This window comes from Artibeus jamaicensis, unplaced genomic scaffold (assembly GCF_021234435.1).
Source record: "Artibeus jamaicensis isolate MK-2021 breed Jamaican fruit bat unplaced genomic scaffold, CSHL_Jam_final scaffold_474, whole genome shotgun sequence".
NCBI classification, from domain to species: Eukaryota; Metazoa; Chordata; class Mammalia; order Chiroptera; family Phyllostomidae; genus Artibeus; species Artibeus jamaicensis.
In genome coordinates this window covers 10,224,411-10,250,445 of record NW_026522046.1, presented here as the reverse complement: position 1 = coordinate 10,250,445, position 26,035 = coordinate 10,224,411, and the positions used below count along the sequence as shown (strand labels likewise).

The window sequence follows — 26,035 nt, the reverse complement described above, 5'->3', positions numbered from 1 at the left end:
ATATTTTGAATCAAGGAGTAACTTTTATATTCCTAATAACTTTTGGAGATATTTTCTTTCCTGTCTAGTCTAGCTCTAATACTGTGCTGTTATCTACAAATTGAAGACTTCATTGCTGATACCTAGATCTGCTTCATCGAGGAACATAAAGTTTTTTAACCTTTTTTCTTTTAAAAATATTTTAATCCTTCTTTATAGTTTTTGTGGAAGTTAATTTGGCAATTAATGAGGCAGTATTTAAAGTAAAACATGTTTTCCTCACTTGTTTTTTGTTATAAAAACCAGTTTACACTTTAAAAGTTAAATATTGCCTAATCATTAGTGGTTTTACTTTGGCATGTACTAAGCAGGAATACTGTGACTTCCTACCACCAATACCCTCATGATTAGTGATATAGAGTGATGATGTATCAGTGAGCTTAACCATCAGCAGAAGTGAGGCCCTGCAGTGGAAGAAAGGAATGGTCTCTGAGTTAAAGCTTTAAAAACTGTTCACTAAATGAATTACCCTCAGGTACTTACAGCTACAGAAAGAATTTTTGCTTTGTATTTTATACCTCAAACAAATCCTGAAGAGGGCAGCTAAAGTGGCAAAAGACATTTTAATAAGTCTTGTCTTCATGAAGTGAACAAATAACCATTTCAGAGACCCAAAAGCTAAGCTAGTTTATAAATAGTACATTGAATGAATGTAACGTACTGATTTCAAGATAATATACAGGGCGCGGCAAAAGTAGGTTTACAGTTACTCATACAGAAAATAATACAATAATTAACAAATAAAAGAATAAGTTCTCTTTCATGTACCCACAACTGTAAACCTACTTTTGCCCCACCCTGTGTGTAAGACTAGATAGAGTATTAAGTAAATACCCTTTAAATCTTGAAAATTACTTATGTTAACAAAGGATAGTAACTTCAGGAAGTAATGACCACAGTTTTGTCCTAGTTATATACAGGGGGTGACCCCCCCCAAGCCCTGAACTATCTTCTGGAGGGCATGTCCTTTGTAGTACAGGCTTCCTCTGCTAGGTGAGTGTTCTAGGAGCCTACCTGTATCAGTCTGCTGGCTGACAAGACGTTGTGAGAGGCTGCATTTGGCTTCAGTGAATTTTTTAATGAACACTCAGTATGTTTGCCTATTTCATGATGTATAACTTGATGAGTGCACCTGCCCACACTATGCTGAGTGTCCAGCAGTTTTTGACCAAAAACCAGCATAACCCCCATGCCCCACCCTCCCTGTTCACCCATTCTCACCAAGTGACCTTCTGGTTTCTCTGGATAAAAAATAATCCCGGAAACGTTTTTCTGATGTGGGAGAGGTGAAATAAAAAATGGCAGAAGCACTAAAAGGCATCAAAATCAACACGTTAAAAACTGTTTTGAGCAGTGGAAAAAATGTTTCAATGGGTGTATTGCATCAAATGGAGAGTACTTGGAAGGTGACTGAAGTTTAAATATGTACAACTAAATGCACAATTTTTTATAAATATAGTCTGTTTTGAGGGACGTACACTCTTGCATATCTAGCATAAAAAGTTATACTAGAAATATAACTAGTATAAAACATTAAATTCAGAGAAATACTGAAGTTGGGGTATATTTCTCATTTTAATAACTCACCACAGAAATAAACATGGCATCCTACAAAGCACCTATTATAATCACTGATGTTGTGACCTGGTTGAACATTTCTCGATTGTTCAAAGATCAGATAGTATTATTCTATAAATACTTGTAGTTGTTTGCAAGTGTTATGTCAGTACAGAGTTTGACTTTCTGTAAAGTAAACATGAAAGGGTGATTTTAATTTAATGATTTTTTAAACATTCAATGATCAATCACCATAAATATTTTAAATAACTAGTATGCACATACATTAAAATTGAAACTAAAATTTCACAAAATAAACATTTACCGCCATATGTGATACTGAAATATTCTATTTAAAAAACACTGGTCATCAAACTCCGATTTGTACAACTGTTAACAGGTTGTGAGCTGCACGACCTTGAAGGTAAAACTAATGGTAGGGCGTCATCAGGACCTCTATGCACATACTGTAGACCAATGATAATAAGTTGTGTTTGAAATAGCTGTAGACTCTTTCTGTAAACAATTTGAAGTATTACTTAGGTTGTTGGAGTATTCTTCAAATTATTCAAGTTTTAATCTGCAGAAGTCCTCTTTAATGACTTTATGTGAATCCCAGCATTCAACTAGTTTTTTTTAACATTGCGGAATTTGAGTTTATAACTCAAGAACTTTATTAGGCTATCTATTGCAAATATGAGAAAAATTTAGACTAGAGTAGAATAAAGGTAATATAAATAAATAAGTAATTCTAGAAGAAAAGCCCTTTTTAACATTGAAAATAGTATTTGGTTATTTACTTTCAAAAATATAAAAACCATCGCACATTACTGTGTAAAATTACACAAAGATTTGAACTTGCTGTTTGAAAGCTCTTTTTACTTTTGAATCTGTAATTTTTTTAACCTTTGTAATTTTAAGTTGTGTTCACCATGCCTTTATTTTGTATCCTAATTTCTGTTTTGGTTAAAGTTATAAACAGCAAGTTTTTGTGTTAAAATTCCTAAAATGTTGGGATGGAATTACAGTAATGTGTCATGGCTTCGGCCCCTCGCAGGAGTGTATCTCGCAGTCAGCAGTGAAAACAAAGTTTGAACAGCACACTATCAGAGCTAAACAGATACTAGATACTGTGCAAGACATAATGGATTCAATAAACGTGGCAGCAGCAGAGAAAAGGTATGAATGCATTTATTGCAAAATAAAAATGTAAGTTTTATGTCTGTGAATTCCTTAAGCTAAAATTTAAATAATTATGAATACTTTTCCTACTGAAATAAAACTTCTGGGTTTAGCTAGTGTCTACTTGCACGTTTTTGAATATTTGAAACTAAATATTTATTTATTTATTTATTGTACACATCATTTGCATTCCCTGCATCTCAGTATTCTTGTGTACAAGTTGTGGTTTTAAAATGTTTAGTGATTTTAAAATATCTTACAGCAGTGGAAGAGGCATTTTTCAAGCTAAATTTCTAGAAGTCAAAATAGATAACCCTCTTTTTCACATTCAGCACATGACTTGTCACTCATATATTCATACATTGATCTCTTTAAATCACTCTTCTATGCCAGTGGTGGGTTTTTATTAGCTGGCAGACAAATAAGGTGATCTATTACCTGCCAGGCAGAAAGTCAGTTTGGTAAGCATTACCATATGTCATACTGTATTGCAGTATTTTATTCCATTTATTACTTTATAAAAATGAAAATGAATGCTTGAAAATGCCAACACTATCAAAGAAAAGTGTAGTTGTTACAACTTTGATACACTGGAAATGATCAGGATGTTACTCAATGTGACAAAATATAATGATGTTAAGCCTCAATTGAACCTTTAGTGAGTTTAAGCCAATAAAAGTTTAAGATGACATACAGCTGGATTTTTAAATGTATCTGATATTGCTGGGAACAGTCCCTCTCATATCTAAGTTTACTGCCTAATTTTAACACACTTCTGGGAATGTATTATTTTAAAAATTAGAGAATTTCTAGCTTATATAACAAAAGGGTGATACCCTAGAATCTGATTGCAGGCTCTGTATACTATTTCTATATAATAAGTATTTGATCTGCTGGGTTGACCTTATTAATTTATAAAAACATAGGACATTGAACTAAACATGACACAAAAAAGATGTGATTTGAGGGTGGTTTATGTAATCATAATACCTTGGAGCGACGAAGTCCAGATATTCTAGGCTTTGTGGGCCATACTGTGTTTTGCAGCTATTCAATTCTGCAATTTTAGAGCAAAAACAGGCATGTAGGCAAGAAGTACAGGAATGAGCACAGCTACATTCCAAGAAAACTTTAACAGAAACTAGTAGCTGTGGAGTTGGCCAATTTGCTGGCCCTTACTTATTAAATAAAATCTGTATTGAATTCTGTTCATATCTATGAAGTGTTTGGAGGCTTAGAATTCTTATTAATCCTTTGGTGGGATTCAGGTGACACACAGGCAGAGAAACAAAGTAGTTTAAATCCAATCGTCTAAAAATTTTTAAAGTGAAATATTAAATCCTTTCAGTGTTGAAGTACAAGATTTTTCTTCTATCATGTTAATAGATAGTTTGGTACATAATTGAGTGTCTTTGCTTAATTGCTTTGAGACTTTACTATCCCCTGAATATTAATTACTTTCATACTATGATAGAGTTTATTCAATGGAAGAGAGGGAAGACCAAATTGATAGACTGGACTTTATCCGAAACCAGATGAACCTTTTAACACTGGATGTGAAGAAGAAAATCAGGGAGGTTACAGAGGAGGTGGCAAACAAGGTGGGTAGCAGGAACTCGGTGGTTGAAAAGTGGAAAAGAAATATTTTTCATGATGCTAAAAATATTATTCCTGTTACTTACAAAGAATACTTCGGTGCTTTTTTTTTTCTTCAATTTGAATTTTTGAGTGGATGATGAACTTGTTTAATTTTGTTTACTCAGTTTTTTTTTTCATATATTCAGGTGTCATGTGCAATGACAGATGAAATCTGTCGACTCTCTGTTTTGGTTGATGAATTTTGTTCTGAGTTCCATCCCACTCCAAGTGTATTGAAAGTATATAAAAATGTAAGTTAAATTGTACTTAAAAGTTATTCAGATAGTTCCCTCACCTTATTCTATACTATTATGTGTTAACTTGTCTGTTTTAGTGTCTTTATGTCAGTCAGTACACAGTTGAACTATTACCATTTCCTGTGCACTCTTGTAATAAATGTAAATTACTTTGTATATAAAATACATTAAACAGTTACCCTCTTAGAATAAGATCATCTTAACACTTACTACATTTTTTAAGTTTTTATAAAACTTTATATTCTAGAGAAAAAAATGATGTGGACATTTACTGTTTTTACCAGGAATTAAATAAGCATATAGAAGATGGTATGGGAAGAAATTTGGCAGATCGATGCACCAGTGAAGTCAACACTTCAATGCTTCAATCACAACAAGAAATTATTGGTAATAGTTATGTCCACAAGTTCATGTGTAGTATTTCTTTACTTTGTTGGTAAAGGATGTATTTTCCTTTAGATGTTTAATAAAATGTAAAACAGCCCTGGCTGGTATGGTTCTGTGGATTGAGCTTTGGCCTGCGAACCAAAGGGTCACCAGTTCAATTACCAGTAAGGGCATAAATAAAATCTTGTTTTTGAAATATTGATGTTCTCTTCCTCTCTTCCTTCCTCCTTTCCTCTCTAAAAATAAAAAACAATTTTTTAAATTTGTATTTATTTATCATTAGAGAGGGGGGGAAGGAAGGGAGAGAGGAAGAGAAACATCAGTGTGTGGTTGCCTCTCAAGCGCCCCCTACTGGGGACCCAGCCCTCAACCCAGCTGTGTGCCCTGACTGTGCCTTTGTTTTGCAGGCCAGCGCTCCATCCATTGAGCCATACCAGCCAGGGAATAAATAAAATATTTTTAAAAATAAATGAAATGAGAACATTATTTACTATTGTTTTTTTTTTTAATTCCTATATTTTTTCCATTACTATTAGTTCCTTTATCCTCCCCACCACCCACCACCCACAGTCACCACACTTACTGTTGTTTTTTAAAATAAATGTCCTAATTTTGTTCTTTATAGAAAATTTAAAGCCATTGCTTCCAGCTGGTGTACAGAATAAACTACATACACTGATTCCTTGCAAGAAATTTGATCTTAGCTATGACCTTAATTGCCACAAGTTATGTTCAGATTTTCAAGAGGATATTGTATTTCGTTTTTCCTTGGGCTGGTCTTCCCTTGTTCATCGTTTCTTGGGCCCTACAAACGCGCAGAGGGTGCTTCTAGGATTATCTGAGCCTATCTTTCAGGTACAGATTTTTTTCCCTTTTGCTTTTATTGTTTGGAGTAGTTTTTTTTTTATCAGGTGCTTATTGCTGTACTCCTACACAGGTATGTGTCTTCGATTCTTACCACTTGAGATTCTCCTTTTGTGTTTTGCTTGTGATTTTCTATACTGGGGTGAGCTGTGTGGAATTTGCATGTTTGTGAACTAATGTCTGTCTCGTGGAGCCATTTCTGAATTAGGTGTACTATGCATAGCAGAAAACCAAGTCGAAAGTTTTCCTTCTGTGCTGTTACAGGTCATTCTACTTATATAATTGAAACTCTTTTTTATATGGTCATCTTAAAAGTTTTTGTTTTCAGATTTAAGATAAACTGGAATTAATATAGGTTTAAGAAACTTTTTTGAATTTATCAGTTCAATAATTTTTCAGAATATTTGTGAATCACCACAGTCCAGTTTTAGAACATTTATATCACCCCAGAAGATACCCTTGTGCCCTTTGCTGTCAGTCATCATTCCCACCTCCAGCCCTGCTAGTCAGTAGTTATCTCTTTGCCCTTTCTAGAAGTTTCCTATAAATGGAATTTTTAAAAATGTTGCCTTTTATGAGTGGCTTCTTTCACTTAACAGAATGTTTTCAAGGGTTATCATTGTGGTGCACAGATGTTGTAGTATACATCAGTACTCATTCCTTTTATGGCCGAGGACCATTCCATTATACACCTCACACATTTTATTTATGCAGATATCAGTCAAGATATTTGAGTTGTTTATACTTTTTGGCTATTATGAATAATGATGCTGTGAACACTTATGTTCTGTTTTTATGTGGACATCTGTTTTCACTTGTCTTGGGTATATACATGATAGTGAAATTGCTGGACCATAGACAAATCCATGTGTAACTTTCTGAAGAACTGCCAGATGTTTTCCAAAGTGGGTGCAATATTCTACAGGCCTACCAGCAATTTGTTAAGGTTTTCTGTTTCTCATTATTCTTATCTAGACTTGTTACTATCAATCTTATTTATTCCTAGTGCTGGTGAAGTGGTATCTCATTGTAGTTTGGTTATATTTTCCTGATGACTAATGATTTGGAACATCTTTTCAAGTGCTTTTACCCATTCATGTATTTTGCTTTATAAAATATCTGTTCAAATTATTTGCCCAGTTTTTAATTGGATTATTTGGCTTCTTACTGACTTGTAGGAGTTCTTTATATATTCAAGATACAAGTCCTTTATCAGATAATGTGGTTTCTAAATATGGTCTTCTAGTCTGTGGCTTATTTCTTAATTGTCTTATAATGAATTTTTAAGTGTAAAAGATTTAATGTTCAAGTTCAGTTCTTTTAAAGGGTTGTATTTCTGGTGTGAGAATTTTTAAAAATACAGTCTTAATTTTTCTTGAGAGTTGAGGGCCTACTGTTATGGGTAGACTCATTGAATATTATGAAAATTCATTATTCTTTATGATATGTAGGTCATAAAAAATAAGTTTCAGACCATTTTTATTTTCTTCATATGTTTATGGTAAACTTATTAATTGGCATTGCTCTTGTCATTAATTTACTATTATAATTTTAAAACAAATGCAGTCGTTTTATAAATTTTATTTCATCTGTAGTTAATTATGATCATTCTTTTTTCCTTGTTATTAGCTTCCCAGATCTTTAGCTTCTACACCCACTGCTCCTAATAATCCAGCAACACCAGATAATGCATCACAAGAAGAATTCATGGTTACCTTAATAACAGGGTTAGCTTCTCTGACATCCAGAACATCGATGGGCATCATCGTTGTTGGAGGAGTGGTAAGAAACAGGACTTTTTATTATAGTGAAGATTGTGATTTTCAAAGCCATTTGCTAGATCACAAAGAGAAATGTATATTTTCTTCTGTTTCCCAGGTCTATAAAATGTCATGAAAAGTTGTAGGTTAAAATTAGTGAATTAAGCCCTGGCTGGGTGGCTCATTTGATCAGAACATCGTCTCAATACAGCAAGGTTGTGGGTTCGATTCCCAGTGGGGGGACATTTACAGGAATCAAACAATGAATGCATCAATAAGTAGAACAAATAAGAATTAATGTTTCTTGCTCTCTGTCTCTCTCCCTCTCTCTCTAAAATCAGTCAGTAAATAAAATTTTTAAAAAAGAATTAGTAAATTAAGAAGAGTTTTACAAGTCTTGTCTAAAATTTTTAAAATATTTTTAAATTGAAAAAAACTGATACATAACATTGTATTAGTTTAGGTTATACAGCATAATGATTGATATATATAGTGAAGTTATTACCATAATATAAAATTTTTAAAAGTACATTTTTAGTAAAGAAATATCACCAACTAGCTGTTCCTTAAAATAATGCTTTCCAACTGTTTCCTATCACTGCACACAAAGAAGTGATATTTGTGCTTGGGGCCACCAGAATGATCCAGATTCCTTATCTAATCTTCTCCAAATACCAAAGGGGTCTGCCTTTAAAGTTTTAAAGATTACTTTTCAGTAGTACTTAGGTTAAAAAAAATTAATATCATTAACAAAATACATTTACATAGTTTGCTGTTTGAAACCTCTGACCTAAAAGAACTTAATCTCCTTTTTTGAGATATATTGAATCAACTTACCAAATGTCTAGCAGGTTAAAAACTTCTTGCCTAATATTTATGTTCTATTCCTTTTTCAGCTTGTTTGATTTTCTGATAACTTCAGATTCTCTAAACAGGAATATATATTTTTTAAAAATGGATCTGACTCAAAGACCTGTATGTAGTATAGTCTCCCCAGAAGTGTTTTTCTTTCTCAAACTGAGCTGTAAATTTATCTTGCAGGTTTGGAAAACTGTAGGCTGGAAACTCATATCTGTTTCATTAAGTATGTATGGAGCTTTGTATCTTTATGAAAGGCTGACCTGGACCAACCGAGCCAAGGAAAGAGCTTTTAAGCAGCAGTTTGTGAACTATGCAACTGAAAAACTGCAGATGATTGTTAGCTTCACGAGTGCAAACTGTAGCCATCAAGTACAACAGTAAGTTGAAAAATTCATCTTTAGCTCTTAAAAACAGGGTTTCATTGAAGCGTGACGTAAATGGGGAAAATGCACAAGTAAGAGTATATGTAGTTGGGTGTGTATATATATATATGTATATATATAGTGATAGTTATCACAGTGTGAAAAACCACATTTGTTATTAGTCTAATAAATGCTTGATTCCACTGAGTGTCTTTTTATATATCATAAATATTAATTTCATTGATTTAGTAGAAATATATACAATTCCAGTTAAATCAATGCATAATATCCTGCATAGTATATGATGTAGTATGCACAGTATTTGAATTTAAAAGTTCTCTTGAGCTCCAGATGATTGCAAATTAATAGAAGGCATGTACACAATTATAATAAAAGGTAAAAAGTGATAAGTAATATTAGAGGCTTTAGAATCTGAAGGTTAGTGGATCAGTAAAATTTTTTTAGAGGAGGCGTAGAATGTTCAGAATAGGAAGATAAAGGCAGAGAAAACAGCCTAAAACAAAGGCAAAGAGGATAGGGGGAAAGCAATATTTTCAGAAACATGAAAGAATTTTAGGGAGAGCTGTGTTTGTATGGAGGAATGGGAGTACATTCAAGTATGAACCTAACAATAGGATAGGGATTTGGAAAGTCAGGAAACATAGAAGTGATACCATTAATACATAGCCGTAGAACAAATAGCTCTGCAGTGGTGTGGTGTGTACAGAATGGTTTAGATTAAGAAGACAAGAATTTGCAGGGAGATGATACTGTTTCAGACATAAGATGAAAGCCTGTGCTAATAGCTGTAGAGAATGGAGAAAATGAGGGAATGGACTTGAGACTACTGAATTAGTTCATTTATTCATTTACCAAATATTTTCTGAGCTCAGATTTTATATAATAGGTTTAATTTTACATCAAGGAAGATCTTTCCTCTAGTGAAGATAGCCGGGTCTCCAGTAGAAGTTAGCTGAGGTTCACATACATAACACCAAAGTTAATGAAGCTTTCCATTCATTTGATCATCAAACATTTATTCATTGTCTGCCATGTGACAATAACTATGCTAGACATTATGGGAATAATGTCTAAAAAATAGTTTAAAATAACTTGATTCTTTCTTTAGAGGATGTCACACTCTAATAGAGAGAACATTAATTACTCAGTTAAACTATTAGCTAAATATTAATTTAATAAAACATAAAATAATGAAAGATGCTTCATTTGTTCAGTATTAGTAATTGTTGCAATGGGGAGAGAATGGAAAGGAAAAAGGCCATGGTGAAGATGTGCAGGAGATTAGTTGCAGAGAAAAACAAGTAAGACAGTTACTTGCATTCCAGAGATACACACGTAATAGTCATGTTCCCGGTTACAAAATACAAATATATTGTTTGCCAAAGCTAATGTATAAACTAGCATACAAAATAAATTAATGCAAATTAATACCCTTCAGTTCTAGAATCATGATTAAATGTTGCTATGATTCAAAGTAGTTTTGCCTAAGTCACAGGAGTTAATTAAATTTTCTTTCCTGTTCACAGTAATTGTTTTTATGGCAGGAGGTAAGAGTAAGGCTTACTGTGCTTCTGAAGAAATACAGCCATCTTTTGCCTTTTTATAGCTTGTTCATATTCACAGCCGTATAGTGGAGGTGATGCTGTCTGTTGAGCACTGGACTTGAGGCCAGATCAAATTACACCCATAGTCATATTCAGCTTACCGGTGTGGTACCTCCCTCATCCCATTCTTAGCATCTTGTGTTTTGATACCTACATTTTAAAGTGTATTTTAAACTTGTGACTCCTTTTATATGATTTTTTTTTTAAACCCCATGCATTTTAAGACATTTGTGACTTGTTTTTTATTTCAAGGGAAATGGCAACCACTTTTGCTCGCCTGTGTCAACAAGTTGACATTACACAAAGACATCTGGAAGAAGAAATTGCTAGATTTTCCAAAGAGATAGAGCAGTTGGAGGAAATTCAAAACAATTCAAAGCTTTTAAGGTATCTGAACCATTTTTTCTCAGTAATATGAACATTTATTGTTCTCATAATCAGAATATAATTATGTAAACCACTAGTGAATTTGCATTAAAACTTTAGCTCCCTGTTGACTTTAATTATAATTTTCCATATTTAATTCCATAGTATTGAAATTTCAGTGAATGCTAATTTCAACAAGAAAAAAAAATTGACGTAAATGGATGGGTTTTTTTTGTTTTTTCTTTTAATTTTTTATTTTAATTGTTCAAGTATAGTTTTCTACCTTTTACCCCCATCCCAACCCACCCCTGCTAAATGGGTGTTTTTAGATTAAAACTTAGAACTTTCTGTTAAGATATATTAGTACCCCCACCATTTTTCAAATTGATTCTAGATACAGAGGAAAGTGGACGGAGGGAGGGGGGGAGAGAGAGAGAGAAAGAAACAGAAACATTGATGGTTGTTCCACTTACTTATGTATTCATTGGTTGATTCTTGTATGTGCCCTGACCAGAGACCCACAGCCTTAGCATAGCAGGACAACACTTAACTGAGCTCCCCAGCCAGGGTACTATTAGTCCTTGAGAGCACAAGTTCTGCAATCATAAGTATCGATACTTTCAGTTCTGTATATCTAAGACCCATAGCTTCCATTTTCACTGAGGACTATTACATTTGAAGCTATGAAAGAACATATTTTAGTATAATACAGAATTCTGGTTTAATGTGATTTATCACTGATTCTTTGGGGTCTAAATAAATTCTGCATTAGGGAACAAGATCAGAAGTTTTGCCATGTGGTCTGTACTTCTTGGCAGTTCTTAACTTTCTACTTCATTACCCAGTTGCTGGTTCACCTGTGAGTCTGAGGGAGTCGTTAAGCATCATTTAATCCCTGCGGCTGTCCACTAGGGTACATACTACATACAGTTGTCCATATAAGAGCAGTTTGCGATGTTTGCAAACTGGAGATGTCCTTGTGCCAAATTTTGGGACATATACGAGGTCTGTCCAGAAGGTATCTAGACATGTAATATGAGAAATGGAGACATTTATTGAAGAAGATATAAGACACAAGAAATATTGTACATAGAGAAAAAAAAGAAACATTATACATAGGACAGTGATGCCTCAGGCCCCATTCAAAGTAGGCACCTTGGGACCTCACACAGTTCTCCCCGTTGCCATCAGCTGCCCTGTCACATTTTCTTGAATTTCATCAACAGTCTGAAATCTCTTCCCTTTCAAAGTAATTTTAGTTTTGGGAAAAGCCAGAAATGGCAGGGCATGAAATCTGGGCTGTGTGGGGCTGAGTCACCTGGGTGGGTGATTTGATGTTTTCCCAAAAAAACTGTGCATGAGATGTGATGCATGAGTGGGCGTGGTGTTCTGGATGAAGCTGCCAATCACCGGTGGCCCATACCTGTGGCCTACTGGATCATCCGAATGGTTTCCATGCAGGAATGTTCAAGCTTCACACAAAATTGGATGCAGATTAATTTCTCTACTCACTTGAGTCATTTTGAATGAGATGGCCACATAGTCCACATGCTCACACAACAATGTCCACCACCCACACTGACTAGTACAGTGAAGTCATTATTCATGCATGTGCATTCCTGTGCACTCTGCTTGTTTGCCAGGTTACATCGATGTAACGCAAACCATTCCCGTTACATGGCTGGGCTTTTTCCGGACAGACCTCATATTTAAACCACTTGTGGTTGTGTCTCTCCTTGGTGTCTTGATCTGATCCACAGTCACATTCTCATTGCACCTCAGTCTCAGAATTGCTGGAGAAGATGACTGCCTGTGTCTTAGACCCCGGCCTCCTTTCCCACACACAAACACACCCATATGTTTCATTGCTCTTGTTAAGTTACAGCTTCCCAAAGTGGTGAGACTATATCCAGCAGAAGTATTTTTATTTGTTATTTTAACCAAGGGAGGTTATTAAATAGTCTCTCATCTTATTATGGCAAAATATAATATAATAAAAAAATTATTGGCACTTGGGTACTTTCTGATTTTGGCTGGACTGGAGTAAGTATGAATATTTTTGATCTGCTAATTTATCTTTTTTCTAAGAGAAATTAAAAAAAACAAATGCCATAATTGGAATATCCATTGTTACTGGATTTAGCTCAGCCATTCAGATAAAACTTAATTGCCCTGGTACTTCAGAAGAGTTGTCCAGCCCTGGCTGGTGTAGTTCAGTGGATTGAGTACAGGTTGCGAACCAAAGGGTCTCTGGTTCAATTCCTCCCAGTCAGGGCACATGCCCGGGTTGTGGGCCAGGTCCCCAGTAGGAGGCTCACAAGAGGCCAACCACACATTGATATTTCTCTCCCTTTCTCCTCCCTTTCCCTTCTAAGAAAAAAATAATAATTTTTTTTAAAGAACAGTTGTCCAAAGAAATTTGCAGTGGCATTCATATGTACGTGTAACTTCCATGACCTCAAGCATGTACTCATTCAAGTGTGTGTGTGTGCCCCGGCACAGTATGAGAATGGGAGACACAAATCTGTATTCTTTGGTCAGTTTTAGTTCCTGTTTTCCTCTTTTTATGGACGTTTGGCTGCATCAGGTATGATTCTAGTATTTTTTTAAAAAATATTTTGGTATACCATGGTTCATACATAAAAGCACTTATTTTATACTTTATGCTTAACTTAAAAGAAATTCAAGGACAGTCATGATGGAACGTGACTTAGGCTCTATCTCCCATGCAAGGTGATAGGACTGCTGTTTCCTGCTCTTTCCATCCTTTGAAGTCCTGAACATTGGACTCTGTTTCCTGCAAAGCTACAATGGCACATATGGCGCTCAAAAAGGGTTTTCATAGTTTAGTCTGAGTTGAGCTAAATGTAGCAGCAGCAGCAGGCTGGGGGCTTTTTTCTTTTTAAGATGGGTTGGGATGCATTTTTTTTCTTAACACACCTTATTAATTATTTTGGTGTTTTGTTTATTTTTTAAAATAGAAATAAAGCTGTTCGACTTAAAAATGAGCTGGAGAATTTTACGAAGCAGTTTCTACATTCAAGCAATCAAGAAGCATCTTAACAATAGAGATCGCTTTGGTGATCATCATTAAGAGAAAATGCAACTTGGATGATTTGGGACAGTTATTTTTATGAAATTATTTTAAATATGAATTGTACCCACTATACCTAAATAGCAAATTCTTGTGTAGATTCTGGTAATGATCTATCTCAGGGTGTTTGCATTTCTGAAGAGTGTTATTACGTTTCTTTAGTTTCACTTTTAGGTAAGGAACACGCTAAATTGTTCGATGTGTTAAAATGACGAAGTAGTTAAAAGCAACGGAACTAATTATGTGACCCCTGAGGGGTGGGGCCTTGCTCTTACTTAGGGCTCTCTTCGTTTTTGATTCTGAAAAACTCTGCTTCCTGGCATCCAGGAGTTAGAGATTGCTCCCTTCATCTTCTTTATCAAAACTAATTTTTGACGTCACTTAAATGGGAATACTCACTTTTTTGTTTTGTATCTGTGTTGCTCTAACTACCAAAAAGGAGTGTAGGATGTTCTTGAGTGTACTATCCTGCAAGTTACAGTCATTTTGGCCATTCTGGCAGGTTGCAAAACACTAATAAATATGCTCTTTTTTACTACTTATATTCCCATTAAAACTGATGTAAAGCGTATAAAGGTTTGTTGTTCTAAATAGTCTCTTCTAAAAGTTTCTGGGTCGAAATAGCTTGCTGATGTTTCTGAAGAGCATTTTCAGCTTCAGCTATCACAGCAGCAAGGAAAGCTTTCTAGATCAGCTCCGAAGTCTGAAATGCTAGCCAGAAATGGAGGTCTGAATTTTGGGTGGTTATAGTCATGTATGAACTGTTCTGTAGAAGGTATTTGCTGAGGATGCTGCTGGATTGTCCCCCAGGGTGGCTTTACTTTTATTGAATTGTATGAATTTGCCAGGGCATGGTTAAAAATTAATACTGTATTTTTTAGCTTAATGAAGTATTTATGGACTCAAGTATTGTGCGTGTTTGTGTTAAAAACTTACTGAAACTGATATGGAAACATTTAAAAATGATGTTTTAGGGTTTTGCTATGCAAAATGTAGCCTCGAGGACCGCCAAATCAGCATCACCTGGATGCTTGTTAGAAATACGCATTCACAGAGGACTTGGTGCATTTGGCCAAATACATATATATTCACGCTTTTCTGTGGGAGGGCTATCTTTTCAGGCTCTTTTCTTTAAAGACTCACTATTTCCTTTTCTGTGCCTTTAAGGCTCCTGGATGCCATTCTGTCTTTTCACAGCAGGTGCAAAACTATTTTTCAGGATATTTTAAGGAGAATATCATTTAGGCTGTAAGAAGCCTTTCAAAAAATATTTTTATGCCAATCAGATACTAGGATAAAGTGTCAAATCCAAATAAATCACAACTGACAGCTTTTGTTGTTGCTTTACAACCAAAAATTGGTACCTGCCACCAACATGTGTGAATCGGGTAACAATTGCAACATGAAAAATTGATGTCTAAGACTGGGTACTGCTAATTTAGTTTACAAGTTCAAATCCTTAACTTTATACATAGTACTTGAATTTCTGAAACAGCATAGTGGTTTGGTATCACCTCATTAGTATACTACTGTGGTTCTCAGAGTTTGGTCCCTGGATCAACAATATACTTGTCAACTTGTAAAAGATGCACATTCTTGGATCCTACCCCAGACACACTGAATCAAACATTAGCTTTGGGGACCAGTGATCTGCCTTTAACAAGCCCCCTGGTGATCCCGATGGCACACTGACATTTGGTAACTCCTGGACTTGTGGTTCTGGTGTGTACATTTGTAGTAAGTTTTCCATCACCAGTTTGAATGCAGTTCCACCCAATCAAGTTTGAAAATGTGTGTGTTGGAAACGGAACACTAAAATAATGAAACCCAATTTTTATGCCTAGAACTAAATGTACCTACGACCAAGCCTGTGAATCCTACAGAAATCATGTAATTTACAGTTGATGTAGTTCAGAGTTATTGTTCACTGTGTGTGTTTGCAGGAATATTTATAAACTTTGTATAACCTCAGACTTTTTACAAAAGTACATTTTTTTAAGTATGCAAACTTCAAGGTGAAAATAAAACTTGTTTGTCTGATAGTTGATTAGTGTAGCATTTATACTGGCATTTAGTGAGCTTTACTCTTGATTTTTACAGTTAACACTGGAAGCTATCTTGGTTGGACTGACTCACCTTTTGATTGGATTAACTCTTTTAGCATGCCTGGCCACAGATTGAAAGCTTCCTCATTCATCCTTCTCCAAGGTTGGGGTGATGAAAGTAAAAACTTCTAATCAATCCTATAAGCAATAGAATGGTTTATCCTAAGGGAGCACCAGAGAAAGAATGACTTAATTCTGCTTTTTAGTGAAAATCTGTGGTCCCCTAGAGGTAAGCTAACAGTACAAAAGGATAGGTCAGGAGCACTCTGATCCCTTCCATGTTCTATAGCCCATGACAAATGTTTAGATAAAGGAATTAGGACTGAGCATGAAATACTGGGCTTGGAGTTTAGAGCTGGGGCTTACATATGCCACATGAAACCTGGTTAAAGCACTTTATTGATTACAATATCAATTCACAGCCAACATTATTTCACAGAGCTACTATACAAATAAATGAATCAATCAGTGTGCAAGGAAGATTCAAGAATACTGTTAAATCATGGGACAAATCCATCTTATGTTTGGTTTGAAGTCCAGTACGTTCACCTTTCCCATAATCACACTACTGATGTTCCCAGTAAGTTGGACACAAGTGTGTACGAACCACTGCAGGCGAAGAAAAACATTTTAACCAGCTTAAAAAAACCCACTTAGATGTGGATTCCTTTGAGTAAGAATATGCAAATGCAGTGTTTAGATGATGCTTTGTAAAGAACACAATAGAATAGAGCACCACTGTAACAAAGAAAAGTCTTGAAATATCAAGTATATCTGAAGTTCTATTAATTAAGAAGTAAATACTGTCTGATGTAAAGTTTTTGTTGGGCACATTGAACACCAGTTAGATCAACTGGTTTTTTCATAATGCTGCATTCTCATATAACTTATAGGATCAGTAATTGGACTTAAGAAAAAAGACTTAGGATATTTCATCAACATGCAAACAAATTTTCTAAATACAAGGTGTACCATCAATCTGTGATTAATAAATTACTTTTTTAAAACTGCTAACTTAAGACATTCAAATACAAACCGTTTTCGTGAGTACCTATGGTAACCAATATTTTAAAATACAGCACTAAATTTAGGGCAACTCAAAATGAACAAGAGGAAAACTAGTAAATAAAAAGTACTTTACATTACTTAATTTAAAATGTCAATTTTGTTCATTGTGCTATTCTTCCTTACAAGAAAGATAGTCCAGCTGTGGGTCTTTTAAAAATTCAAACAGGAGAGGAGAAAGTTTAAAATTTTGCTTTCCACAATGGCAAAAAAGGGAACTAGAAGCTGAACATAGAAATTAAATTTCTTTTTAAATGCTTTAATCCTGACTCACACCCTAAAATTTCTAGAAAGAAAATCTTCATTATTAAAATAATGATTGGCTTTTGGGGGAGATTGTTCAGTCAGTTTCCATAAGTTCAGATACATCAACAAATAAGCCACAATTACTCAATTTTGTTAAACAGTTTTAAATGTGAGACATTCACCAATGTTCAAAGTATAAACTTCTCTGAAGGTTCTCACTTTTAAAATGGACAATCTTAATTTATTATTAAATCTAAGTGTTTAAAAGGTCAGTTATATAATATTGCACAGTATTTTTTAACAATAATCGAAATTTTATCACCTGGAAAAGTGAAGGTCTATTTCTCTTTTAATAGATTAAAATGGTTTACCCCATTGTTCCAGTAGCCCCTGCATCCATCATGTCTAGGAGACAAGCACTGTTATTCATCGGTTTAGCTGAATCTAAATCAAAACAAGCAGCAACTGCTAGCTAGTATCCCTTGTAGTTGAAATATTAAGCCCAAATCTTTGCCTCTGTGGAGATGGAACTCGTGGTGTGTGTAACCTTGGAATCACAGGTATAGAAATAAGGGCTAGGGAGGGACCTAGCTCATGGCAGCAAGAAGTGCTTTTTGAGCAGGTTTTGGGATGACTTGGTGAACCACAGGGCACTTTACTATTAAGTTGTTTTAGAAAAGAATACATATCTTTAAAATATTCTTGTCAGATCTTCAGAAAACGAAGTTCATAAGTAAAATCTGTTTCTTACAAGGTAAAAAGAAAAATTGATAGGTCTCAGATAACTGCAGTATTCTTGATAATACAAATTCCTTAAAACTACATTTGGCCATATTTTTTAAGTCTTCTAAAACCAAGGTTCAAACTATACAGTGTTTCTATGTGTTATGTACTATTCTTTTTGATTTCAGGAAGTCTCATGAACAACAGAATTAGACAATCAGCTTAACTCAAACTGCAATTAAAAATAGCAAGAGAAACTCATATTACTAGAAAGCAAAGGTTTAACTAGTAAGTTAATGTGGTAATGAGGTCACATTTGGTCATATATATAACTAGCCACAATCTTGGGTAGGTTTCAGTTGCCTAACACATAGTTAATTACAGGAATTGCTTTTAACCTATGCATAGAAACTAATAACATTAAAATAAATCATTTTTATCAGCAAGTTTAAGATCATAGAATTATAGTCTGGGTGCCTCTCTGACTACAGTTTTTTGTTCCTAGAATAACTCAGAGTAGAGGGGAATACTCTATTTTGCATGTGGCAGAAGTGCTTTCTTGATTAGGATTTAGGAATGAATTGCTGAACTACATGGCAGACCCTCACCCCCTTTTGGAAGTGAGTACATTCCTTTAAAATATTTTTGCCTGATCTTAAAGAGCTGCTCTATACAAAGTAATATAAATAGTCCACAAACCTTAATAGGATAAAGTTCATAGAAATCTGTATAAATACATTCGTGCCTCCCATCTACAAGTTACTTTGGCCCCATATTGTCATTTTCCTTTATTCATTTTACTCTCTTTTTAATATCAACAATGTTAAAACCAACTTCATTATAGTTGGTATACTTATTAGCACATTCACAACATAATGAAAACTGACACGTAAAATTTGGAACTATTCAGGATTACAGGTGACCTATCTCAACAGTAACTGACATACTTTAACAAAATACAATGCACCGTCAAGCAAGACTAACAGTCTTCCATTGTCAATCATTTAGATTTATTTGTAAGAGGAAAATCAAAGGGGGAAAGTATCTGTTTAAATCTAGGAGGGCCCATTCTAGTAATAGACAACACATTATTATACCATTGACAAGCAGAGGAATGAATCGCTTAGTATTTTCCTCTGGCTCCTTTAGAATTGCTCTTTGATTTTTTCTTTTGGCTTTAAAATGATTTCACTCTTTGAACCACAGTTGCACCACTAAGAAACCAGTTATTTTGTTTTCAAGGAAGAAAAGTAGTCAGAAGAGCAGAGCTGAAATGTTTCCTTCTTAAAACCTGAAGGCACAGACAGTTTACATCAAGTCAGACTTTAGGTGAACATAAATTCATACAGCCACCTTGTCACAACTATGCACAGGTCTAATGACTGGCTAGACTTTACACTTTGAAAAAAGGCATCCTTCGCGTTTCCTTAGCTCTAGACACATACTGATGGAGAGCACTGGGAAAAGTGCTCCAGATGCTAGGAGGGTGCAGACATTCATCGATGTTCTGGAATAATGAGTAGACTACAAACTCAATTCTTGAATATGAAATCAATAGTGAAGCCCAGGTATTTGGAGGATTACTCAAAGTGTCTTTTGATCATGATCTTTCTAAAATGCCAAGAACCACTTATATGTGATTACTGCTCTCTACCTATTCATAAAGTTTCTTTTGTGTGTCTGAAGTTTCATAGGGAAATCTCTATTCCCTAGCCTTCAGATTATCTTCCCCTCAAAGGGCTGAAAATGAGCACTCACTTAAATGGATAGGATGGCAAAAGATGCACCAGAAACGAAGGACATTGAAGAGGAGTCCATCCTCTCAGGTACCTACCCTGTCAGCAATTCTTAAAACTTGGGGCAACCAGGAGGTCAGAATTCAAGGAGACTTTCTTCAAATACAAGGACATGCACATAAGGGACTACTCTATTACTGTGCCTGGTTCCTCCATTAAAAAACAAAAATGTGACATTTCTGACGTATACAAAGTTAAAAATGCACTTCTTAAAAAGCAAACAAACATGATAGGTTGCTATAATGTATACACTTGGTTCTACACAAGGAAACAAACTGAGTAAAAGCAAAATTTGATCACGGTTAAACTAGCTCAACTCAATACACTGGTCCTTTTGATTCAGCAAGCACCTTTGCCTTGTTTTTTTCTGTTTTGTATTTTACTGAAAGCTGCTTTTTGTATATAATCTCAATAGAAAAATCTTCGACTGCAAATATAAGGTAGAATTTTTTTCACAGCTCTAGGCTGCAGCACTGATTTTTCCAGGTATCCTCAGGGAATGGAAACATTGTATGCACTGTTAATTCCAGATTCTAAGAAAACTGTCCCAGGAGCCTGTTGCCACAGCCATGCCATCATCAGTCACACCCAAACAGCTGACACGGTTGTCGTGCCCAGCAAGAACACCTGAAAAACAGAGTTCAGGAAAGAGTTAGCGATGGCAAGTTGTAGAATTAAACAGAGGTCTGAGGAGAAGACCTAGGAGGTTACTGCTTCGAGGTGAACAAGTTTTTCTGAGTCTGGAGACCGAGCGCAGGGGAAAGCTGGACACGTAAGTAGAATACAATTCTTTGTGCTCCAGGAATTTTTGAGGTTTGTCAAATCCTGTTACTCACTTTTGAAAAATTATTTCAGTTATGCTTTCTTATATCTAGGACAACAGATAAACATTATCACTGTACTTAAGTTTATGGTACTCCAAATGTTGCCACTGAGCTATGCTATTTTCAATTTTTTTTTCTTTTTTTTAAATTTAATTATTTTTCAATTACAGTATTCTGTCTTTTACTCCCATCCCAGCCCACCCCTCTATTTTCAAAAAATTTTGAATGAAGACGACAACCCTTTTCCACAAGAACAACAAAACATAATGAATTTGCCTCATTATCACCACTTCCAGAAATACCAACACCATTCATTTGCTTTATTTGGTTAACTACCAAACACTACAATGTTTTGGTTATAGCTTTCTGAAGCCTTTGAACTCATCTAGTTTTAGACGCCTTTGTTTTTTAAAGTATATCTTATTGATATGCTGTTACAGTCGTCCCTGTTTACCCCCTTCACCTCCCTCCGCCTGGTACCTCCCTTTCCTCCAGCAATCTTCCCTCTTAGTTCATGTCCATGGGTCGGGCATGTAAGTTCTTTGGCTTCTCCATTTCCTATACTGTTCTTAACCTCCCCCTGTCTGTTCTGTACATACCAATTATGCTTCTTATTCCCCGTACCTTTTGCCCTTCTCTCCTCCTCCCTCTCCCCGTTGATATCCCACCAAAAGACCTCCATATCTATAATTCTGTTCCTGTTCTGGTTGCTTGCTTAGCTTGTTTTTTAGACTCAGTTAATAGTTGTGAACTTGTTGGGTTTTTAATATTCATAGTTTTGTTCATGGAAAACTATGGTAACAGAGGAGAAAGGACAGCAATTAAATCACACCCCAGCCTCCCTAGTACTACAGGGTACCAGTTGCCAGACTAAAAGGCCCACTGAATACCTGGCTCAGAGGATGAAAATGGACCCACTCCGAGACTCACCAAAACTAGCAGAAAGGTTGAAGATTAGGTGAGAAGTACATTGAAACTAAGAATAAGCCAAAAAATTAATGTAAGCCTAGAGAATATTAAAAAGATGCATAGCAAAAGCACTCATAGTATATAACTCACGGCTCAGCACTAAGTATTGTGTAAAAAAAGTCACAATTATGTAAACTCTGGTATCTAAGCATAATTCACAAAATGGGAAAAACTGGAAGCCAGGAAGCATGTGGCTGGCTGGAACGTGGGGAGGGAGGGGGAATGATAGGGCCAAACCCTCAACAGTTCATGCCTAAGAGTCAAGTTCGTTGAGCTACTTTTGCAAGCAGAAAACAGGAATTGCTGTCAGGACTACTGTGGTTTGGTAACATGCTATGTAGAACTTTTTGATTCCTTGAATATAACTTTAATTCTGTTTCTTTTTTTCTCTTTTCTTTTCTTTTTTTTTTTAGAGAGAGGGGAAGGGAAGGAGAAAGAGAGGGAGAGAAACATCAGTGTGTGGTTGCTTCTCACATGGCCCCCAATGGGGACCTGGCCCACAACCCAGGCATGTGCCCTGACTGGGAATTGAACCTCGACCCTTTGGTTCACAGCCCACACTCAATCCACTGAGCTACACCAGCCAGGGCTTAACTTTAATTCTAAAAAAGAAAAAAATTAAATCACCCTATGTAACTTGTGACAGTCCCCAGTGACTTGATGTGTATACTAACACTTTGGAAGCTGCAGGACAGAAACTCAGAGTGTGGGGCGAAGGGAGGACAGCGGTTTTGTCCCAGACATGATCTGTTCCAGGAGGGAGATGGTCCATAGCACTTAGAATGTCTCCTGTCAAGGTTATAAGAAGACTAATTTTGAAAAGAGCATACTGAGATTAAACCTTTGTCTGAGGTATCATTGGCAAATATGTTTTCCCATACAGTTGGTTGTCTTTTTAATTTAATACTGTTTTCTTTAGCCATGCAGAAGCTTTTTATTTTGATAAGATCCCATTTGTTTATTCTTTCCTTTATATTCCTTGCTCTAGGGCACATATCTGTAAAAATGTTGCTGCGTGGAATATCTGAGATTTTCTTGCCAATGTTCTCCTCTAGGACTTTAATGGTGTCATGGCTTATATTTAAGTCTTTTATCCACCTTGAATTTATTTTGGTGTATGGTGTAAGTTGGTGCTCAAGTTTCATTTTTTTGCACGTAGCTGTCCAGTTCTCCCAACACCATTTGCTGAAGAGGCTATCTTTACTCCATTTTATGTTACTGCCCCCTTTGTCGAATATTAGTTGACTGTAGAGGGTTGGGTTGATTTCTGGGCTCTCTGTTCTGTTCGATTGGTCTATGTGCCTGTTTTTATGCCAGTACCAGGCTGTTTTGATTACAGTGGCTTTGTAATACAGTTTGATATCAGGTATTGTGATCCCTCCTACTTTGTTCTTCTTTCTCAAAAGAGCAGCTGCTATTCGGGCTCGTTTATGATTCCATATAAATTTTTGAAGTGTTTGTTCTATGTCTGTGAAATACGACATTGGTACTTTAATAGGTATAGCATTGAATCTGTATATTGCAAAGAACTTACACGACTCCACTCTAGGAAGACATCGAACCCAATTAAAAAATGGGAAAAGGACTTGAACAAACACTTCTCCAAGGAGGACATACAGAACATTCAGAGACACATGAAGAGATGCTCAATATCATTAGCTATCAGAGAGATGCAAATTAAAACCACAATGAGATACCACTTTACTCCAGTCAGGATGGCTATAATAGACAAAGCAACAAACAACAAATGTTGGAGAGGGTGTGGGGAAAAGGGGACCTTAGTTCACTGTTGGTGGGATTGTAGACTGGTACAACCATTATGGAAAACAGTATGGAATTTTCTCAGAAAAATAAAAATTGACCTGCCTTTTGACCCAGCAATTCCACTGCTAGGATTATACCCCAAGAATCCTAAAACATCAATTTCAAAGAACCTATGCACCACAATGTTCATAGCAGCACAATTTACAATAGCCAAGAGTTGGAAGCAACCTAGGTGCCCATCAGTAAATGAATGGATCCAAAAATTGTGGTACATATACACCATGGAATTTTATGCAGCAGAGAGAAAGAAGGAGCTACTACCTTTTGCAACAACATGGATGGAACTGGAAAGCATTATGCTGAGTGAAATAGGCCAGGCATTGAAGGACAAATACCATATGATCTCACCTTTGACAGGAAGCTAAAGAATAAAACAAATAAGCAAATAGAATAAAAACAAAGACGCTGAAATAGAGAACAAGTGGGCAGCGACCAGAGGGGAGAGGGAAGGGAACTTAAGGGGAAAAAGGGGGAGGGATTTTGAGGAACAAGTATGAATGACACAGAGATGAGGACTTGGGGGGGGGGGGGAATGGGAGGGAGGGGGGAGACCGGGCGGGGGGGGGGAAGAGGGAAAAAAAAATGTACTTGAAAAGTAACCAAATAAAATTATTAATAAAAAATAAAAAATAAAAAAAAATAAAAAAAATAAAAGCCAAGCTGATCAAATATAAGATCTTTTACTTTAAAAAGTAAATGTGAAATATATAGAATTTTAAATAAAACTCCCATTCAAGCTGAAAAAAAAAAAAAAAAGAGCATACTGAGTTATATTCAGTTCTTTTTTATATCAAAACTTATTAAACAAAAAAAATGCACGTTCACACTTTGCACAATCCCTCTCTCTCACTTACACACCCTCCCCCCGCCCCCAGTGCCTTTCCCCGACCCCTTCTTTCCCCACGGTGCACACACGCGTGTGCTCTCTCTGTCTCTCTCACTCACGTACGTATCTTTATCCCTCTTCTTTCCTCCAGGTGTGCACCTCTCCTCTCTTTCTCCTAAGCTCCAAAGGCCCTTCTGTTGCCTCTGTAACTTACTTCCTGCGCCCTCAAAGCCCAGCTGGCTCACTTTTTCTACCTCTGACTTCTTGAATAAACTTTCACTTGTATTGGAAAAACAGAAGTTTATGACAGAACTAGATGTTAACTGTTCAGAAAACAGAAATGTAACCATGGTGTATGGACTGTAACTCAACTCAAAGGGCAACAGTGGCCATGCCTAGGAACCGCTGGGCTGCCACTCCCCACACCCAGGGTGCCCGGGAGCCTCAAACAACAGATGGGAACCTCTTCATGTTCCCAGACAAAACCAACACATAGTGTGGACTTAGGAACTAACCTGCACGATCTCCTTTCAGTGTGTCCCACACGTTACAATTAAAGTCATCGTAACCAGCTAACAGGAGGCGCCCACTTTTTGAGAAGGCTACGGAGGTGATCCCACAGATGATGTTGTCATGAGAATACATTAACAGCTCCTGGTCTGCACGCAGGTCGAAGAGACGGCAAGTGGCATCATCAGAGCCGGTGGCAAAGGCATATCCGCTTGGAAAAAACTAGAAAGGAAAGCAACAAGCATTTATTCCATAGAATTGTACAGAAAATCACATGAGACAGTGTAATAGTACACCAGGGAAAAACAGATCCAGATCCAAATTCCAACTTGGCCTGTGACCCAGTGAATGCTGTGGAGCACTGAGGCCTCTCAGACACTTTGGGCCTTAGTTCCAGGTTTAGAGTGCTGGTTGGGATGGAATGAAATAACTGCCAAGTAAGTACATAGCCTGTTGGTTAGCACAGAGCAAGTATTTAGTAAATATTGGCTCTGCTCCTCCACCTGTCTTATTGAAATACTTAAATATAAATGTTACTATTGATGGAATTCAAATTCTGTAAATATGTGTGCTCTTAAATGTTTCAAAATCCCATTATGAGAAATAAATGGAAGATTTTACGAAAGAGGACACGAATCATTCTAGCTATGCAAGGTTATAAAGTTAAGCTAGTAGTTAACAAAACTCTGCATTATTTATGAATCCCTTTTCACAGATACTGGTGCTACTCAATGTTGACCCTTTTATAAAGAGGAAACAACTTTTTGTCGTATATTTAATGGCTATCTTCATTACTTTTGTGAAATAGTTGTTCATATCCTTTGCTCAGTTTTTACTGTGTTGTTAGTACTTCATTTGTTGGAGTGAAATAAAGAACATAAATTTGTCTTAAATATTACTTTATTTATCATTTGCCTTCTAATATTGTTTACTTTTTTAAAAACAAAGTAATTTTTAATTTTTTAAAATTTTATTTATTTATCTTTAGAGGGGAAGGGAAGGAGAGAGGGAGAGAAGTATCAATGTATGGTTGCTTCTCGTCCGTCCCCTGCTGGGAACTGGCCCCTGCTGGGAACTGGCCCCTGCTGGGAACTGGTCTGCAACCCAGGCATGTGCCCTGACGGGGAATCGAACTGCGATCTTTTGGTTCGTAGA

The 26,035-nt window shown here is 36.0% G+C and overlaps 2 protein-coding genes across 4 annotated transcripts in view; one reads left to right on the top strand and one right to left on the bottom strand.

Moving 5' to 3' along the window:
* Positions 1–16,034, top strand: part of MFN1 (mitofusin 1) — a 37,445-nt gene extending 21,411 nt beyond the window's left edge. For all 3 annotated transcript variants that reach the window (XM_037136828.2, XM_053657628.1, XM_037136829.2), the window contains 9 exons: positions 2,654–2,775; positions 4,253–4,379; positions 4,563–4,667; positions 4,958–5,060; positions 5,686–5,915; positions 7,554–7,706; positions 8,726–8,922; positions 10,785–10,919; positions 13,880–16,034. In XM_037136828.2, the coding sequence (XP_036992723.2) occupies positions 2,654–2,775; positions 4,253–4,379; positions 4,563–4,667; positions 4,958–5,060; positions 5,686–5,915; positions 7,554–7,706; positions 8,726–8,922; positions 10,785–10,919; positions 13,880–13,961 (1,254 nt within the window). In that variant the 3' untranslated portion in view covers positions 13,962–16,034. The remainder of the gene's footprint in view (positions 1–2,653; positions 2,776–4,252; positions 4,380–4,562; positions 4,668–4,957; positions 5,061–5,685; positions 5,916–7,553; positions 7,707–8,725; positions 8,923–10,784; positions 10,920–13,879) is intronic.
* A 444-nt stretch (positions 16,035–16,478) lies between these two features.
* The window catches only part of GNB4 (G protein subunit beta 4), a 54,857-nt gene continuing 45,300 nt past the window's right edge, over positions 16,479–26,035 (bottom strand). Inside the window, exons 9-10 of the mRNA XM_037136832.2 lie at positions 24,886–25,102; positions 16,479–20,554 (exon numbers count right to left, since the gene is read on the bottom strand). Coding sequence (XP_036992727.1) covers positions 20,448–20,554; positions 24,886–25,102 — 324 coding nt within the window. The 3' untranslated portion in view covers positions 16,479–20,447. The remainder of the gene's footprint in view (positions 20,555–24,885; positions 25,103–26,035) is intronic.